Source organism: Lucilia cuprina, chromosome 3 (genome assembly GCF_022045245.1).
Source record: "Lucilia cuprina isolate Lc7/37 chromosome 3, ASM2204524v1, whole genome shotgun sequence".
Classification (NCBI taxonomy): Eukaryota; Metazoa; Arthropoda; class Insecta; order Diptera; family Calliphoridae; genus Lucilia; species Lucilia cuprina.
In genome coordinates this window covers 59,523,834-59,539,780 of record NC_060951.1, presented here as the reverse complement: position 1 = coordinate 59,539,780, position 15,947 = coordinate 59,523,834, and the positions used below count along the sequence as shown (strand labels likewise).

The following is a 15,947-nucleotide window of genomic DNA, read 5'->3' as shown; positions in this document are numbered from 1 at the left end:
GCTGATAAAGATTGGAATCGTACATATATTTCATAAAATAATGTAATCAATTTGAACGGAGAAAATACTTTATATAGAGCCAGGAAAAAGCTTATACAGACAATTTTCTATATAATAAACACTTATAGGTCACTTTCTGAAGAAAAAGTTGAATTGAGCTGACAAATTAGCCGATGTGTTTTATAACCTGCCACTGCGGACCGAAAATGGTTGCACCGACGTTGCTGATCATTTTGCATAAGCGGTCGCTGTCAACAGTATTTTTTTAATCGCTTTAGGTAAAAAAACACATGAAAAATTTAAGTTTGAGGGCCGTTCTCCATTCCCCAATATATTTTATAACGGCGTCTAAACATTGTCGGTCGCCGTCGAAGTTAATACTTATCGGCGCAGGGCTCTGATTACCGGCTGTTTTTGTATTTGCGAATTTTTCTTCTTTTTTTTTGTAAGAAAAAGAACAGAATAAAGCAGACGAAGAAAAACAAAAAAATTGGGTGTAACTTGTTAAAAATTATTAAGAAATTAGAAAAACTAAAGAAATAATATTAGTTTAAATAAGGAAGCACAAAAAAAGAACGAATATCAAAAGAAATAATAGAAGTTTTTTGAGCAACTAGTGGCCAAAAAATATTTAAAGGAAAATGTCCAAGAACAAATTAAATTTAACATTGCCTCCAGTGGATGCGTCAGCAGCTTCTTCACAAGTGGTACCAACACCACCGTTTAAAACTCCTTCTGGCACAGAGTAAATATTGATTTTATTATTTTTCTTTTTAAATTAACTTCATTTTTACTTTCATTACTGTTGTTTTTCACATTTAAATTGCTTTAAAAAAAAAATATAAAATTTTTGTATTTAGCATAAAAAAATATGTACATACATATAACGAATGACGGAATGAATGATCTAACTGTTGTTATCTATATCAAATGCAATAATATATCCTACACCTTTATAATGGCCGAGGGTATTATGCGTTTGTACTGATTGAAAATATTAACCCACTATAATTATGTCTGTCTGGCTTAGAGTACAGGTTTCTAATTGTAGGATACCTTTATGTTATTTGATAAATTAACTCGTAAAATTATGTTTATGACACTTCGTATCTACATATGTCTTGTAGAACTTAAAGACTGCGTCTCATAAAAAGTCACATCAAAATTTACATTCACAACTATAGTCTGATCTATGGTCAAATCTTCAAACAGTCTTGTTTATAGCATTCAATCTGCACTATAGCCTTGTCTCTCTACTAGTCTTCAAATCTATATCCTCTGGTGTAAGGTATCATATGGTCGGCTGATCCGACTACAATTTTTTTTAAACAGTCATCATCACCCAAGGGTATTTTAGTAAAACAACCCATTTCCTACACTTTACTTCCCTTTAAATTTCTGAAATTGCAATGGCTTTTTCTCTTAACCATTAATAACAGCCACGAGATCATTTTAATAGCTAGATATGGTAAATCGAAGAATTTCATCACTTTGTTTACTTAGTGTGAAAAAAATCGTGAACTTGCTGTGATGTTTTCTTTTGTAACTTTATGATGTCACGTCTTGTTGTGATTTAGAGCTGTTGTCTTGATGTCTAGCGCGTTGTAATTTTTGTGTAAAATCTTCTCTTCTACGTTAACCACAACTAATCCTCCTTTCAGTGTGTGTGTGTGTGCGAGTAGAGTAGTATTGTAACTTCAACACATCTTCCACACATCTTCTCTACATGTACCACTTCTGTTTTAAGACTTTATTAGTTTCCTCTTCATTGTTTGCTTGCATTCTTTTTTGTTTTGTTGCACAAAAATTCATTAAAAAGTTAAATTAAAGAAAACATAGTTTGCTGGGCAAGCCGAAGACGAGCATTGAGGCGCTGACCGAAACTTTGGAGGAATTGGAGATGGATGACACAGCTCGTAAGCGTATTAAGGTGTTCCTAAGTCAAAAGGAGAAAATCGGTGAATTGTCAGATGATGATTTGGAGAAGCTAGGCGAACTTGGTTCCGGCAATGGTGGTGTGGTCATGAAGGTGCGTCACATACCCACTCAGTTGATAATGGCCAGAAAATTGATCCATTTAGAAGTAAAGCCCGCCATTAAGAAACAAATTATACGTGAACTAAAAGTATTGCATGAGTGTAATTTTCCTCATATAGTGGGCTTCTATGGAGCATTTTATAGTGATGGTGAAATCAGTATTTGTATGGAATATATGGATGGTGGTTCCTTGGATTTGATACTCAAAAGAGCTGGCAAAATACCCGAACCCATATTGGCAAAAATAACTTTAGCAGTATTAAAAGGTCTAAGTTATTTAAGGGAGAAACATGCCATCATGCATCGGGATGTAAAGCCTAGTAATATTCTAGTAAATAGCAGTGGAGAAATAAAAATCTGTGATTTTGGTGTATCGGGTCAATTAATAGATTCTATGGCAAATTCCTTTGTGGGCACACGGAGTTATATGTCGGTAAGTTGGTTATATATACAAATCATAAAATATATTATAATTTTAATCCAAATTGCAGCCTGAACGTTTGCAAGGCACGCACTACTCAGTGCAGTCAGATATTTGGTCTTTGGGTTTGTCATTGGTAGAAATGGCTATAGGCATGTATCCCATACCACCACCAGATGCTGAAACCATTAAAGCCATCTTTAAGAAAAATGAAGATGGCACTCAGACTGTGGTTGAACCCAAAGTTATGGCCATATTTGAATTATTGGATTATATTGTCAATGAACCACCACCCAATTTGGATTATGATGAATTTACAAGTGAATTTAAAGATTTCGTGGATATATGCTTAAAGAAAAATCCCGATGAAAGAGCTGATTTGAAAACATTATTGGTAAACACTTTAACTATTAATATATTCCTAAGAAAATATTAATAAATACAAATTGTTCTTTACAGAATCATGCTTGGATACGTAAGGCTGAGGTTGAAGAAGTTGATATTGCTGGCTGGGTTTGTAAAACAATGGATCTACCACCCTCTACACCGAAACGTAATACTTCACCCAATCAATAAATAAATATTTTATTTAAAAAAAAATAAACAAATACCCACTCATGCATTATACTTATACTTTTAACTTAATGCAATGTAATATCTTGTCAAACACAATACTAATGAAGAAAACAACAACAAAAACTAAACACACACAAATTTCTTTAAATAAAGCATCTCAATTAAGCGATACGATAAGAAAAATAATAATGAATAGTTTATTTTTCAATGATATTGACTCATTGTTAAAAATAGCAAAAGAAAACTTTCTTTTCAACATTATATTTCTATTAGTCACCAACATAGCTTCCTGAAGACCCTAGCACTTTCGAAATTTAGGCGTCAAAAGTAAATTTTCAACGAAAAGTTGCAAGCGACATATTAGTTTCTAAAATAATCAAAAGTGCAGAGCAACAATGAATTAAAAAGTCAATATTATAAATTTTGATAGAGATTCTCTTTAGTAATTATGTTGTTGAGAAAAATTATGGGCAATTAAAAAGTTGTTATAAAAAATACAAAGTGTAGGCGAAAAATAAGTTCCTAAAAATTTCAAAGACGATAAGAAAATTTCTTTTTACAAGCGACGAATATGATTTTAGGAAATATGTGAGCGACAAAAGATTTTGTAAAAGAGTTTAAGCTAAAACTGGGCGAAAAGAAATTGTGGGCGAAGGTATCTTTTTAAAAATAATTACTTGGCCTCCGGTAGGATAATGTTCTAGTCTGGTAGACCGGAGGTGGTGGGTTCGATTTCCACCTGTGGCACTGGTTAAGGAGCGCACAAAAGGTCCAATAGAAGCCTAGGTGTATTTCTTCGGATTTGATGTGTAGACATCCTCCTTTCAAACTAACTATGAAAATTTTTATAAAAATTATTTTTTTTTTTGGATTATTTGAATTGTTGGTTCCACGTTGGTTTAAAGGAAATCCTCCAAGTCGACCTATATCTTCATATAAGAAGCTGGAAACCTTTAAACACTTAAGTTAAATTTGAGTTGTGAATGGTACTCCACCAGTAAGTTTCAAGAGTTTTAATGGTCTCCACCAGGGTTTAAACAGTTGAGTTTTAATGGTCTCCACCAGGGTATAAACGTTTGAGTATTTTATGGTCTCCACCAATAAAACATAACCTCTCTTGAGGTAAAACGAAAGCACGAGGTTAATGTAGACAACATATAACTTTGAACAGTTATATGAAGTAATACATTACACCAGTGCGAGCGAGACGCAAAACTGTCGAAAGCCAGGCAACAAACACAAGCCTGAACGCGTTTAAGAAATAATCGCGATGACGCGAGAGTTGTTCCCCAACTCAGACCTGAATACGACTGTTATAAAAATTATGCGGAAAAACATCTGTGCGACTTATTTATTACCGACATAATTAAAAAATATATTTTTTACACAAATTTGTAGATTTTTATTTATTTTTTCTACAAAAAGTCGATTGTTTGGAAATCGATTTACTTCCTAATATTTACATTTTTATTCTATTGTCATATTAAATTCTAGTGTTAAAACATATTCTTAGCAAATTTCTTAAAATTTAGCTATAGTTACATTCAAAATAAACAATCCAATCGGAAAACATATATCACCCCCTTATTTTGTTGCTTTTTAACTAACTTTTTTTCACATACCCTGACAATTACCAATTTCAACAGTCTGGCAACACCCACAATTTGTAAATAAAATATAAACAAAACGGATAAAACAGAAAAAAATTCATCAAAACAAAGAATAGCAACTGACAACAGAATACAGACAAAATTAGATACAACAAAAAAAAAACAATAAGAAAAAAGTAAACAACATGTATAAATTAAGCAAACAATGAAATTTAAATAAAATAATTACAGAAAATAAAGAAAAGCCCAAAAAGTAAATATAACAAAAAAAGAAAATTACGGCTGATGAAAGAGAATGTAATAAATAAGCAAAAATCGAGAAAAAAACAAGATCTACAACGACATTGTCTTTAGTACATCATTTTATTAATCAAGTGCAAGTGCGTCTTTTTTTTGTTACTTTGACTCTTGTTTATGAGATAGTGAAAAAAGAAGAAAAGACAATAACAACTATTGTGGTGTATAATACCCCTGGACGTAACCGCCTCCTGATCCATTTCCTAAAAGCACAATAAATTATATTAAGAAAAATTACCAACTACAATCTCGTTGACGATGTTACTTGCTGTTGCTGTTCCATTGTCAGATTACTAGATACATCCATATTGGTAGACGGCAGTGTGTGTTTTGTCTTTTGGATTTTTTTTGCTTTATTTCGCTGGCTGAGCAGAGTGGCGTGGAGTAGTGCATTGTTGTCTAAAGAGCTACCATAGCTAGCAATTGTAAGAAGCAGCCAGGTGCAGTTGCTGCTGTTATTACTAACACTACTTACTGCAAAGCTTACCACATTAAGAATGCTTGTTGTACTGGTTCAGTTCTTTAACGTGCGTTCACCACGACGGTCATAATTAAATAAAAATTATACCAATACAAAAAATCACAAAAAAATTGCACTGTTTTTCCTCTTGCATTCGTTTCCACCCAGCAGCGAACCAATAACAGCAGTGAGATTTTATTTTGCGTCTATTGAGAATAATTTTTATAAAAAATTAGTACAAAGAAATCTTGATTTTTGTATTACTTAAAACAAAATCAACAAGCCAAAAAATAACCTATACATACATAAAGTTTTTAAAAGTTTATACTAAATTGTATATTTAATAAACTAATTCATCAACATCATCATTTAGCAGCATTAAAGAAAGTAGAAAGAAAGAAAAAAAAAACCGGAAACGATAAAACATTTAATAATCACATTGCATTTTCCTGCTAACAAAAAACACAAAAAGCTAATGTTTTGTGCTTGATTAAGATCATGGCCAATACTACTACTACAACTGCAACAAACAAAGAGAGCCCCAGTCGTGAATCTACAAATTCCTCCTCGGCGCGCTTATCTTTACTCACCGATGCCGAATCTTTGACCCGTGATTACAGTTTGGGTAGCCTGAATTCGTCCGTCAGCCAAGATGAGTTCTTTCGCTGTCGCGATCATGCGGAAAGTGTCCTCAAACGTATGCAATTATATTTGGAAAATCAACAGCTCTGTGATGTTGTTCTAATAGCTGGCATTGATGGTCGTAGGTAAGTGAAGTCTTATTGAAAAAACATTCATTTAAAGAAATCTTAATAAGTGCAATTAAGTCATTAATTGTTTGCAATTTTTTTATAATTGTTAAAATTTTGTTTACCTTGTTTACAATTTCAAAGACATAAGCTTAGATAAATTATTTTTTATGTAAATTATTTTTAAAATTAAAATTTTGAAAAATTTTTAGATTTTCGAAATTTTGAATAATTTCAAGATTTTCGAAATTTTGAAAAATTTTATCAATTTTGAACTAAAAATGTTAAAAAATATTATGAATCTTTATGAATTTAAGATTATTTTCTCTGAAGTTTTAGAATACTAACTTTTTAATATACATATTCGAAATTATGATACATATTCAAACTAAAGTTCGAAAAGTTTTAAAAACTAAAACTTTTTAGAATTATATAAGAATCACAACAATATTCCAATGAACGGTTTCCAAATGTAATACACGCACAAATGTAATGCTACACGCACAATCAATGCGTATGACGAAATTCGTCATACGTAACGAACTGTGCGATAGATTTAACGACGAATTAATTGGGAAAAATAGTTTTAAGACCAATTCCGGTAGCTCGAATTTTCTGAAATTTGACGGTTTTGAGCACAGCTAATGACAATACAATATTATGTTCGAATATTCGAAAATTCGAAGTTATGTTTGAAAAATTTTTTATGCTCTTAAAATAATCTCTGGGTTATAAAAACTAAAAATAAAATTTTCGAAAATTCGAATTTAAGTTCGAAAAATTTTTAAAGCTCAAATTGTCTGAAATTTGTCAGTTTGTAGTACTCTATAACACTCGATAACACTACAATGGTATGTTGGAATATTTAAAATTAAGTTCGAAAACTTTAATGTTCGAAAAAATTTTGAAGCTGTTAAAATAATCTCAAAATTGGTGATATTCACAAAAATATAATTTTAGTTCTTTTCGAGGCCGATTTTAGTTCTTTCAGGGCTATTTTTTTACATTTTCTAATTTCGAAATAATATTCGAATAAATTTTAAAGCTCTTAAAATAATCTCAAAATTGTGGAGATTCACAAAAAAAAAAAAATAAATTTTTGTTCCTTTTTCTTACTTTTTCCGATTTCGAACAAACAAATTTTGAAACGCATTCGCAGTACGAATAATTTGATTGTGTTCCATTTGACGAATTTACACAACGAACTGTTGTCGACTAGTTCGTCGTGCTATACGAAATTCGTTGTTCGTCCCAATTGTGCGTATACCATAATGGTGTCATATCATTAGTTCTTAAATTGTTTTTTAAGAATCTAGAATGGTTCCGTTTGCATTAGTTCTAGAACTAGTTGTTTCTAGACAAATCCTAAAATTGTTTCTACTGTAACAGATATTTTTTTTAAGTTGACAGATTGTAGTTTTGAGATGACATTACAAATTTTATAATAAAGGCAAGTCTAAAATATTGTTAATGAAAAATGCAATTAAAATAAAACAATGGACCCCTTTTGATAATTAAAAAAATACAAATGATACGATCCTGCTTTAAAGTGATCGCTGTGCTTTGTATTTGCTATTTCTTCGTCGTCATTATTCTTTATAGAAATAATTTTATTTATTTGTATCCAAAACAAACAAATCCATTAATTTCCCACCATTATACGATCTACTACAGCATCATCTCTTTGTTTTTATAATACAACAACAATATATCTGCAATTGCAAGTTTTCTTTGTTTGTAATATATTTCTCAGATTTGTGTTTTTTTTTTGATTCTTCAACTCTAGCTGGCTGCAGCTTCAGTTGTTGACAATGAGAAGCGATCGAGAAGAGAAAAAAACGAAGAAAGTGAATTGATTGCCTTAAGTTGTCTGGAGATTTAACTAAAGTTTTTAGTATAGTCTTTGTAATAATTTTACATACATAAATTAATATACATACATACATATATTTTTATTATTTGTTTATTATGCATATTTGTATTCTTACAATATGCTTATGACTTGACATATGCGTTTATACATAAGAGTGTAACTGGCAGCAACTGTTTAAAATTCATCTATTCTTCGCCGTGTTAGGAATGATCAATTAGTGTCTTTATAGTATTTTGCAGTTGGTCTATCTGTCTGTCCATTCATCCGTCTGTCTGTCTGCCGTTCATTCACTTCTTTATTCATATTTGGCGTTGTTTTATTGTTGTTGATATTGTTGCCTTTTGTTGCAAGTTTTTTTTTTATATTCTTGTTTCTTGTTAAACCATTAAGCAAGTGTAGGTCGTAGTTAATAGAGAGTATTTATACATAAACAAAAGAATAGAACAGTCAGCCACAACCAAACAGTCCACTTTAAAAAAACAATTAAAGAAATACATTGATTTAAAAAAATTTACATTTTAAAAATGCGTTGGTATTGTGGGGGAATATTAACAAAGGTCATTGATGTCCTTTCCGTATAGCCTTCAGTATTGTAAAATATCGTTATAATGGGTTTATCAAGAGATATATTTTATCGGCATTATACATGTGTTTCGGAATCTATTGAAATTGTATTATTATTAAAGACAGATAGATAGATAGATAGATAGATAGATACATAGATAGATAGATAGATAGATAGATAAATAAATATATAGATAAATAGATAGGTAGATAGATAGATAGATAGATAGATGGATAGATAGATGGATAGATGGATAGATGGATAGATGGATAGATAGATAGATAGATAGATAGATTGATAGATAGATAGATGGATAGATAGATAGGTAGATATATATATATATATATATATATATATATATATATATATATATATATATATATAATATATATATATATATATATAATATATATATATATTATTATATATATAATATATATATATTATATATATATATATATATATATATATATATATATATTATAATATATATATATATATATATATATATAATATATATATATATATATATATATAATAGATAGATAGATAGATAGATAGATAGATAGATAGATACATAGATAGATAGATAGATAGATAGATAGATAGATAGATAGATAGATAAATAGATAAATAGATAAATAGATAAATAGATAAATAGATAGATAGATAGATAGATAGATTTATCTATTAAATATAGACGGATGACGATTTTTGATCGCTTCCCTAGAGCCTTAGAATTCCATGATATAACACCTTATGAGTTTCTATTAATATTTATATATATTTACATTTTAGAGTGCCTGCCCATCGTCTAGTATTATCAGCTTCTAGTGCCTACTTTTCGGCCATGTTTACTGGATCTTTGCGTGAAACCAAAGAGGAAGAAGTAACACTAGGCGAAGTACACGGAGATGCATTACAAATACTAGTTCAATACTGTTATACGGGCTTTATTGAGCTAAGAGAGGACACAGTCGAAACTCTATTGGCCACAGCATGTCTTTTGCAATTAAATGCCGTGGTAACAGCCTGTTGTAACTTTTTAGCTAGACAATTACATCCTTCAAATTGTTTGGGATTTGCATTTTTCGCCGAGCAACAAAGTTGCAATACACTCTTAAGATTGGCCAAAGCCTATACTTGTCAGCATTTTATGCAGGTTGGTAATAAGATGAAATTGATAATATTAATATTTATGACACTAATGTTAAACGTGTAAATGTTAAGGTGTGTAAAAATCAAGAGTTTTTCCAATTAAATGGCGAACAATTGGGCAAATTATTGGCTAGCGATGATCTCAATGTACCCTCAGAACAGGATGTTTTCCATAGTTTAATGTCGTGGATACAACATGATCCGTCAGCACGAGAAAAACACATTCCTGAACTATTAGCGTTGGTAAGATTGCCTTTACTGCAGCCGTCCTTTATAATGGATCATGTGGAGAGTGTTTGCGCCTCAAATGAATGTCAACAATTGGTAATGGAAGCTTTAAAATGGCATTTATTACCCGAAAGAAGATCATTAATTGCGTCAGAACGTACAAAACCCAGAAAATCCACGGTGGGCAGACTGTTGGCGGTGGGTGGTATGGATGCTCACAAGGTATTTCCAAATAAGAAATTTCTATATAATAACTTATTTTTAAAGTTATTTTCTTATAATAGGGAGCCATTAGTATTGAAAGCTATTGTCCACGTTTAGATAAATGGACTGTGTGGAAAAATATGTCTGCTCGTCGTTTGCAATTTGGCGTGGCTGTTATGAATGATAAGTTAATTATTGTGGGTGGTCGTGATGGCCTTAAAACCCTTAACACAGTAGAGAGTTTAGACTTGAATACTTTGGCCTGGGCCCCTTTAAATCCAATGGGAACTCATCGCCATGGTTTAGGTGTTGCTGTTTTGGAAGGTCCTCTATATGCGGTCGGTGGTCATGATGGCTGGAGTTATCTGAATACGGTAGAAAGGTAAATGAAGTGTTTTAACATTTAGCAATATGCTATTAACAATATGATTTCTATACAGATGGGATCCTGTGGCACGCACTTGGAGTTATGTAGCTCCTATGTATTCTATGCGTTCTACTGCTGGTGTGGCTGTTTTGGGTGGACGTTTGTATGTTGTGGGAGGTCGTGATGGTTCGGTTTGTCATAGATCTATAGAATGTTATGATCCGCATACTAATAAATGGACTATGCGTGCTCCCATGAATAAACGTAGAGGTGGTGTTGGTGTAAGTTATTATTTAAACTTAAAATTTTTACAAAATTAATTATTTTTTGTCAAATTTAGTTGTTCTTAATTTTTAAAAAATTCTTGATTTTTGCAAAATTTTTTTCAATTTTAACAAAATTTAAATTTTTAAAAATTTTATTATTTTTTAATTTTAACAAAATTTTTAATCAAACAAAAAATCAAATTTATCAATTTCAAAATTGAATTTAAAATTTTTACGATTTTTATTATTTTTAAAAATTGTTTTTTAAATATTTTTATTTTTTTTTAATTCAAATTTTTAAAAAATTTTGTTTTTTTTTAATTTTAACAAAATTTTTAATAAAAAAAATCAAATTCATCAATTTCAAAATTTAATTTAAAATTTTTACGATTTTAATTATTTTTAAAGAATTTACCAAATTTTAATATAACACGTAAAATTGTTTTTTTAAATATTTTTATTTTTTTTTAAATTTAATTTGTTAATAAATTATTAAACTACTGTAAATTATTTTGTTTATTAAAGGTTGCTGTTGCTCATGGTTTTATTTATGCACTGGGAGGTCATGACTGTCCAGCCAGTAATCCTTCAGTTTGCCGTACCGATACAGTCGAAAGATATGATCCTGGTACAGACACCTGGACTTTGGTTAGTAAACAAAATAAATTAAATTAAAGTAAAAAATCATAATACAATGATAAATTTTCTTTTACAGATTTGTTCCTTAAGTATTGGTAGAGATGCAATAGGTTGTGCTTTATTAGGTGATCGTTTAATGGCCGTTGGTGGTTATGATGGTAATCACTATTTAAAAACGGTAGAGGAATATGATCCAGAAGCAAATGAATGGACGCAAGTATCATTATTGACATTTAGTCGTGCTGGAGCGTGTGTCGTGGCCATTCCAAATATAATACCCCCATCTGCACCTATGCCCAGTTCTACAGTTTAGTTGATTTTAATACTATTTTCCTACTACGTATAAAAATTTATTAATAATTATAATTATCTGTTGTAATCTGTCTGCCTACATAAGTGTTGTTAGTTAGTTACTACAGCCAATTAAGCTTAAATAACGTTAAAATTTTAAGAAAACCAAAACAAATTGAGCATGATTTAAAACAAAACATGAAATGAAACTAAATCAAATTGCTAAATGATGTTGATCGTCATTTAAATGGAGAAAAAAAAAATAACTAAACAATTTTTCTTATGAACATTTGCTATATGGAATGGAATGGAATGAATGAAAAATGCCTTTTGCTTTTTAGGTGCTTTTGATTTAAACACAGCAACAACATAACTCTCTCTCTCTATCACTATTTCACTCTATTTTTCTTTTACTGTAAATTTCCTTTTTTAAAAGAGTATGCTGTTAAATGAATTATCATATAAATTCCTTTATTGTTTATATATAAATGATTTTGTTTAATGCTTTTTTTCTAAAATATTTTTAACTACTTATTTTAACTGCTTTTCTAAATTGTTTATATTTAATATCTTTTTTCTTTTCTTTTTTTTTTTTTTTTGTATTTTGCATAATATTTTTTAAATTATTTAGAAGCAATGGAAACCAGTGAGATTGAATCCTAGTTGCTATCGTCGTACTGTGGAATTTGTGGATTATTATAATCTATAAGATGCATATATATACACACACACAAATATACACATAATTACAAATATGTTTTTCACTACATCACCAAACAACTTTAAAAACTATCACTGCACATTAGGGCTAAAATTTTGATAACACTCTGAGAATTGGAAAATGAGCGTTTTATTTAAAAGAAATTTCTCTTTGGAATTGTAATTATATTCAAAATGATTTATAATTGTTATAATTTTAAAATAAATTTCTGAAAAAAATGCATTTAAATTTGTTTCCAAATTTTTGCCGATTTCTTTTATTAAATGTTGCATTATCCTTTTCGTTTGTTGTCAAATTTTAATAGTTATTTGCTATAAATTTAAATTTATAGCTGTAACACTATAGTGTATAGTATACTTTGCACACACGAATCAATTATTACTTTCATATAATTATATATATATTTATAGAATTTACTTTTTAAGCAATCAATGATATTTTAATTTTTAATAATGTATTTACTATAATTTTGACGATAATAAAATTTAATTTTATTAAGCACTATTAAACCGTATTCGGAATTAAATAATTTTTTACATAGCGTGGGGCCAAAGATAATGAGTAAACTAAATTTAGTAGAAATATCTTCAAAATTTCAAGTCGTTGGCTTAATCGAATTAGAAAGGTATAAAAAAGCGGTTGTTACTCTTGAAAATAAAACCGACCCTAAATTATTTTAAGGATCGACCACATACGATGTCGCTTCATAACGGAAACTAAATTCTAGGCCCCTATTCTGCATTTCAATTCGAATCGAAATTTTCTCCGTTTGGCAACTTTGACATTCTGCATTTCGATTCGACTTAACACTACATAAACAATAACTTACTAAAACGTAATTACGATCGAAATGCAGAAAACACACAATCGTATAACATTGAAACGAAATGGAAGTGTTTCTTCTTTTTCTTACGATTCATGCTATACGCACAATTGGGACGAAAGACGAATTTTTCGAAACGAATTTTTGTCCTCAGATATAGAACACACTAAAGTATATGAAAATACGTACAATCAGTGCATATGACGAAATTCGTCATACGTAACGAATTGTGCGATAGGTTTATTTCTATTTCTTACGCAGACGAACGACGAATTGAATTGGAAAATTGGTTTACCGGTAGCCCGAATTTTCTGAAATTTGGCGGTTGTGAGTACAGCTAATGACAATACAATATTATGTTCGAATATTCGAAATTTTATTCCAAAATTCTAAGTTATGTTCGAAAAATTTTTTATGCTCTTAAAATAATATCTGGGTCATAAAAACTAAAAATAATATTTACGAAAATTCGAACTTAAGTAAGAAAAAATTTCAAGCCATTAAAACCAGTTCTTATGGCCCGAATTGTCTGAAATTTAGCAGTTTGGAGTACACTTGATGACACCACATTGCTATGTTGGAATATTTAAAATTAAGTTCGAAAATTCGAAGTAATGTTCGAAAAAATTTTTAAGTTGTTAAAATAATCTCAAAATTAGGGGTCATCACAAAAATATAATTTTAGTTCTTTTCGAGGCCAATGTCTTACATTTTCTAATTTCAAAATAATGTTCGAATAAATTTGAAAGCTGTTAAAATCATTTCAAAATCGTAGAGATTCACAAAAATATAATTTTCGTTCCTTTTTCTTACTTTTTTCATTTTCGAACAAACAAATTTTGAAACAAATTCGCATTACAAATAATTTGATTGTTTTCATTCGACGAATTTACGCAACGAATTGTTATCGACTAGTTCGTCGTGCTATACGAAATTCGTCGTTCGTCCTAATTGTGAGTATACCTTCAGTTTTTTGTTGGGGTGCTAGTGTTCAAAGTTTTTAAAATGTAAATTTTTACAAATATTCAACTTCCGTATAAAATTAACTAATAGGTCAAGGGTATTTAAGATTCTACATAACGGAATTTAGCACTCTAAATTGTTTTAATTACCTTTTTTTATAAATTAGCGTTTTTTTCTAATGTAATATAATACAAGCAATAATCGCTGGCAATTTAAAGCACTAGTAATGACATCACTTAACAGCTGTTTATTGTTGTTTTTTTTCATTTCATAACACCACAAACCAAAACAGCATTTTTACATTAAATTCATTTCAATTTATTAAATTCATTTCAAATTATTATTTAAAATATTAAATGAAAATATAAAACAATTATGGCTTTATCAAGGGCTCGTTCCAATGAAATACCTAAAGATGCTGTTGTCATAAGTGAAGAGCAGGCACTGGCTTATCAATGGAAAATCATATCCAATTGGGAAAAATTAAGTGAAGTGTAAGTAGCAGAAATGTAAAGAAGACATATGTACTTAGTAAATATATTGTTATTACAGATGGTCATTACGTTATACTCCCGGCATCATTGCTGCCTTTGCTACCGGTACTGGTATTTTTGTTAACAACCACTATCGGAATAAACTTAAATTAGGTACTTATGGCCGTTTTTCCACTTATCTTCCAATCGTTGTTATACCGGCCCTATTTACTCTATCGTGTCATAAATTATTTGTTCAACGCTCCATTTTGCTGCAACCCATGTCCGAATGCCCTACATGTGTGCAAATGAGAGCTGCTGCATTTCAAGTGGGTTTTGGTGTTATTTATCCTACAATTTTGGCTCCCATGGCTGCCTGTATGTTTGCTACTCGCCATTATACTTATAGATTACCTTCGATAACGGAAAATCCTTTGGAAGTTTTACAATTATTAAAGAAATTCACTAAACCAATTGTTCCTATATTGGGTTCAATATTTGTGGCACAATCATTGGCTACCGTATATTTGACATATAAGGAACAAGAACAGAATATTAAAGTTTTAATTAAAATGAGAAAGTTTGAACAGCAAGTGGAACAAGAGTTGGGAATTTAGTTTAAATTAATAATAAAATGTGTAAATAAAGTTGTTACATATAAAAATTAATAATAAATGTTTTTACTTTATCTTGTAAAATGAACGTAATGAAATCGGTGAAACTTTTTTTAAAATTTATGATTCTTAATTTAAATTCGAATAGTTAATCGTTTTGATTAGAAAATACATACATATATCAGTTATTTTAATATAGTTCGGAACCCGCAAACGAACAGGCGAATATAGCTAAATCGACTCCACTATATTATGGAAAAATTATAATACAAACAGTAAAGGAGTATTTAAAAATCCGAGGCAATGCGAAATTAATATCTACGGTATTGAAACAATTCTGATTGGAATGTGTGAAATCATAAAAATTTATTTAAATAAAATTAATTAAATAAAAACTTTAAGAGAATCTAATTAAAAAATATCTTAACGGCAGAAATAAATTCAAAAAAACTTCAATTGCAAATTAGCGATTTCCAATTTCTAACGATTTTAAGACCGCTATAAAAATACATCGTTTAAAAACCAATTGATTTAACAACATTGAAAACTAATTTCAAAATCGCTAGACTTAAGAGGAAAATTATAAAATTAACATTACTGGCGAGAAGTAGA

General features: G+C 29.8%; 3 protein-coding genes across 5 annotated transcripts; all 3 read left to right on the top strand.

The window, feature by feature from the left end:
* The first annotated feature begins 435 nt into the window (after positions 1-435).
* Positions 436-3,223, top strand: LOC111685490 (dual specificity mitogen-activated protein kinase kinase dSOR1). 3 transcript variants are annotated; one of them, XM_023447751.2, is made up of 4 exons: positions 436-745; positions 1,840-2,470; positions 2,529-2,852; positions 2,918-3,223. In XM_023447751.2, exons 1-4 carry the CDS (start codon positions 642-644, stop codon positions 3,032-3,034), a joined length of 1,176 nt encoding a protein of 391 aa, XP_023303519.1. In that variant the 5' UTR covers positions 436-641; the 3' UTR covers positions 3,035-3,223. The 3 variants fall into 3 exon arrangements, with proteins under 3 accessions (XP_023303519.1, XP_023303518.1, XP_046801541.1); XM_023447750.2 differs by having other exon boundaries at positions 437-745; positions 1,831-2,470; XM_046945585.1 differs by having other exon boundaries at positions 437-745; positions 1,820-2,470.
* Positions 3,224-5,266: 2,043 nt separating this feature from the next.
* LOC111685489 (kelch-like protein 5) lies at positions 5,267-12,684 on the top strand. Its single transcript, XM_023447749.2, has 8 exons — positions 5,267-6,168; positions 9,387-9,750; positions 9,819-10,196; positions 10,259-10,560; positions 10,619-10,826; positions 11,337-11,459; positions 11,527-11,757; positions 12,373-12,684. Exons 1-8 carry the CDS (start codon positions 5,900-5,902, stop codon positions 12,448-12,450), a joined length of 1,953 nt encoding a protein of 650 aa, XP_023303517.1. The 5' UTR covers positions 5,267-5,899; the 3' UTR covers positions 12,451-12,684.
* A 1,826-nt stretch (positions 12,685-14,510) lies between these two features.
* LOC111685491 lies at positions 14,511-15,423 on the top strand. Its single transcript, XM_023447752.2, has 2 exons — positions 14,511-14,742; positions 14,801-15,423. The coding sequence occupies exons 1-2, from the start codon at positions 14,624-14,626 to the stop codon at positions 15,336-15,338; spliced, it is 657 nt and encodes a 218-aa protein (XP_023303520.2). The 5' UTR covers positions 14,511-14,623; the 3' UTR covers positions 15,339-15,423.
* The last annotated feature ends 524 nt before the right edge of the window (positions 15,424-15,947 follow it).

Excerpts from the sequence above, each read along its gene's own strand:
- LOC111685490 (XM_023447750.2), top strand. The coding sequence starts at position 642 with ATGTCCAAGAACAAATTAAATTTAACATTGCCTCCAGTGGATGCGTCA. Across the intron at positions 746-1,830 it reads AAAACTCCTTCTGGCACAGA|AAAACATAGTTTGCTGGGCA; the intron begins GTAAATATTGAT and ends GTTAAATTAAAG. Across the intron at positions 2,853-2,917 it reads CTGATTTGAAAACATTATTG|AATCATGCTTGGATACGTAA; the intron begins GTAAACACTTTA and ends TGTTCTTTACAG.
- LOC111685489 (XM_023447749.2), top strand. The coding sequence starts at position 5,900 with ATGGCCAATACTACTACTACAACTGCAACAAACAAAGAGAGCCCCAGT. Across the intron at positions 6,169-9,386 it reads GCTGGCATTGATGGTCGTAG|AGTGCCTGCCCATCGTCTAG; the intron begins GTAAGTGAAGTC and ends TTTACATTTTAG. Across the intron at positions 11,758-12,372 it reads CACCTATGCCCAGTTCTACA|AAGCAATGGAAACCAGTGAG; the intron begins GTTTAGTTGATT and ends TAAATTATTTAG.
- LOC111685491 (XM_023447752.2), top strand. The coding sequence starts at position 14,624 with ATGGCTTTATCAAGGGCTCGTTCCAATGAAATACCTAAAGATGCTGTT. Across the intron at positions 14,743-14,800 it reads TGGGAAAAATTAAGTGAAGT|ATGGTCATTACGTTATACTC; the intron begins GTAAGTAGCAGA and ends TTGTTATTACAG.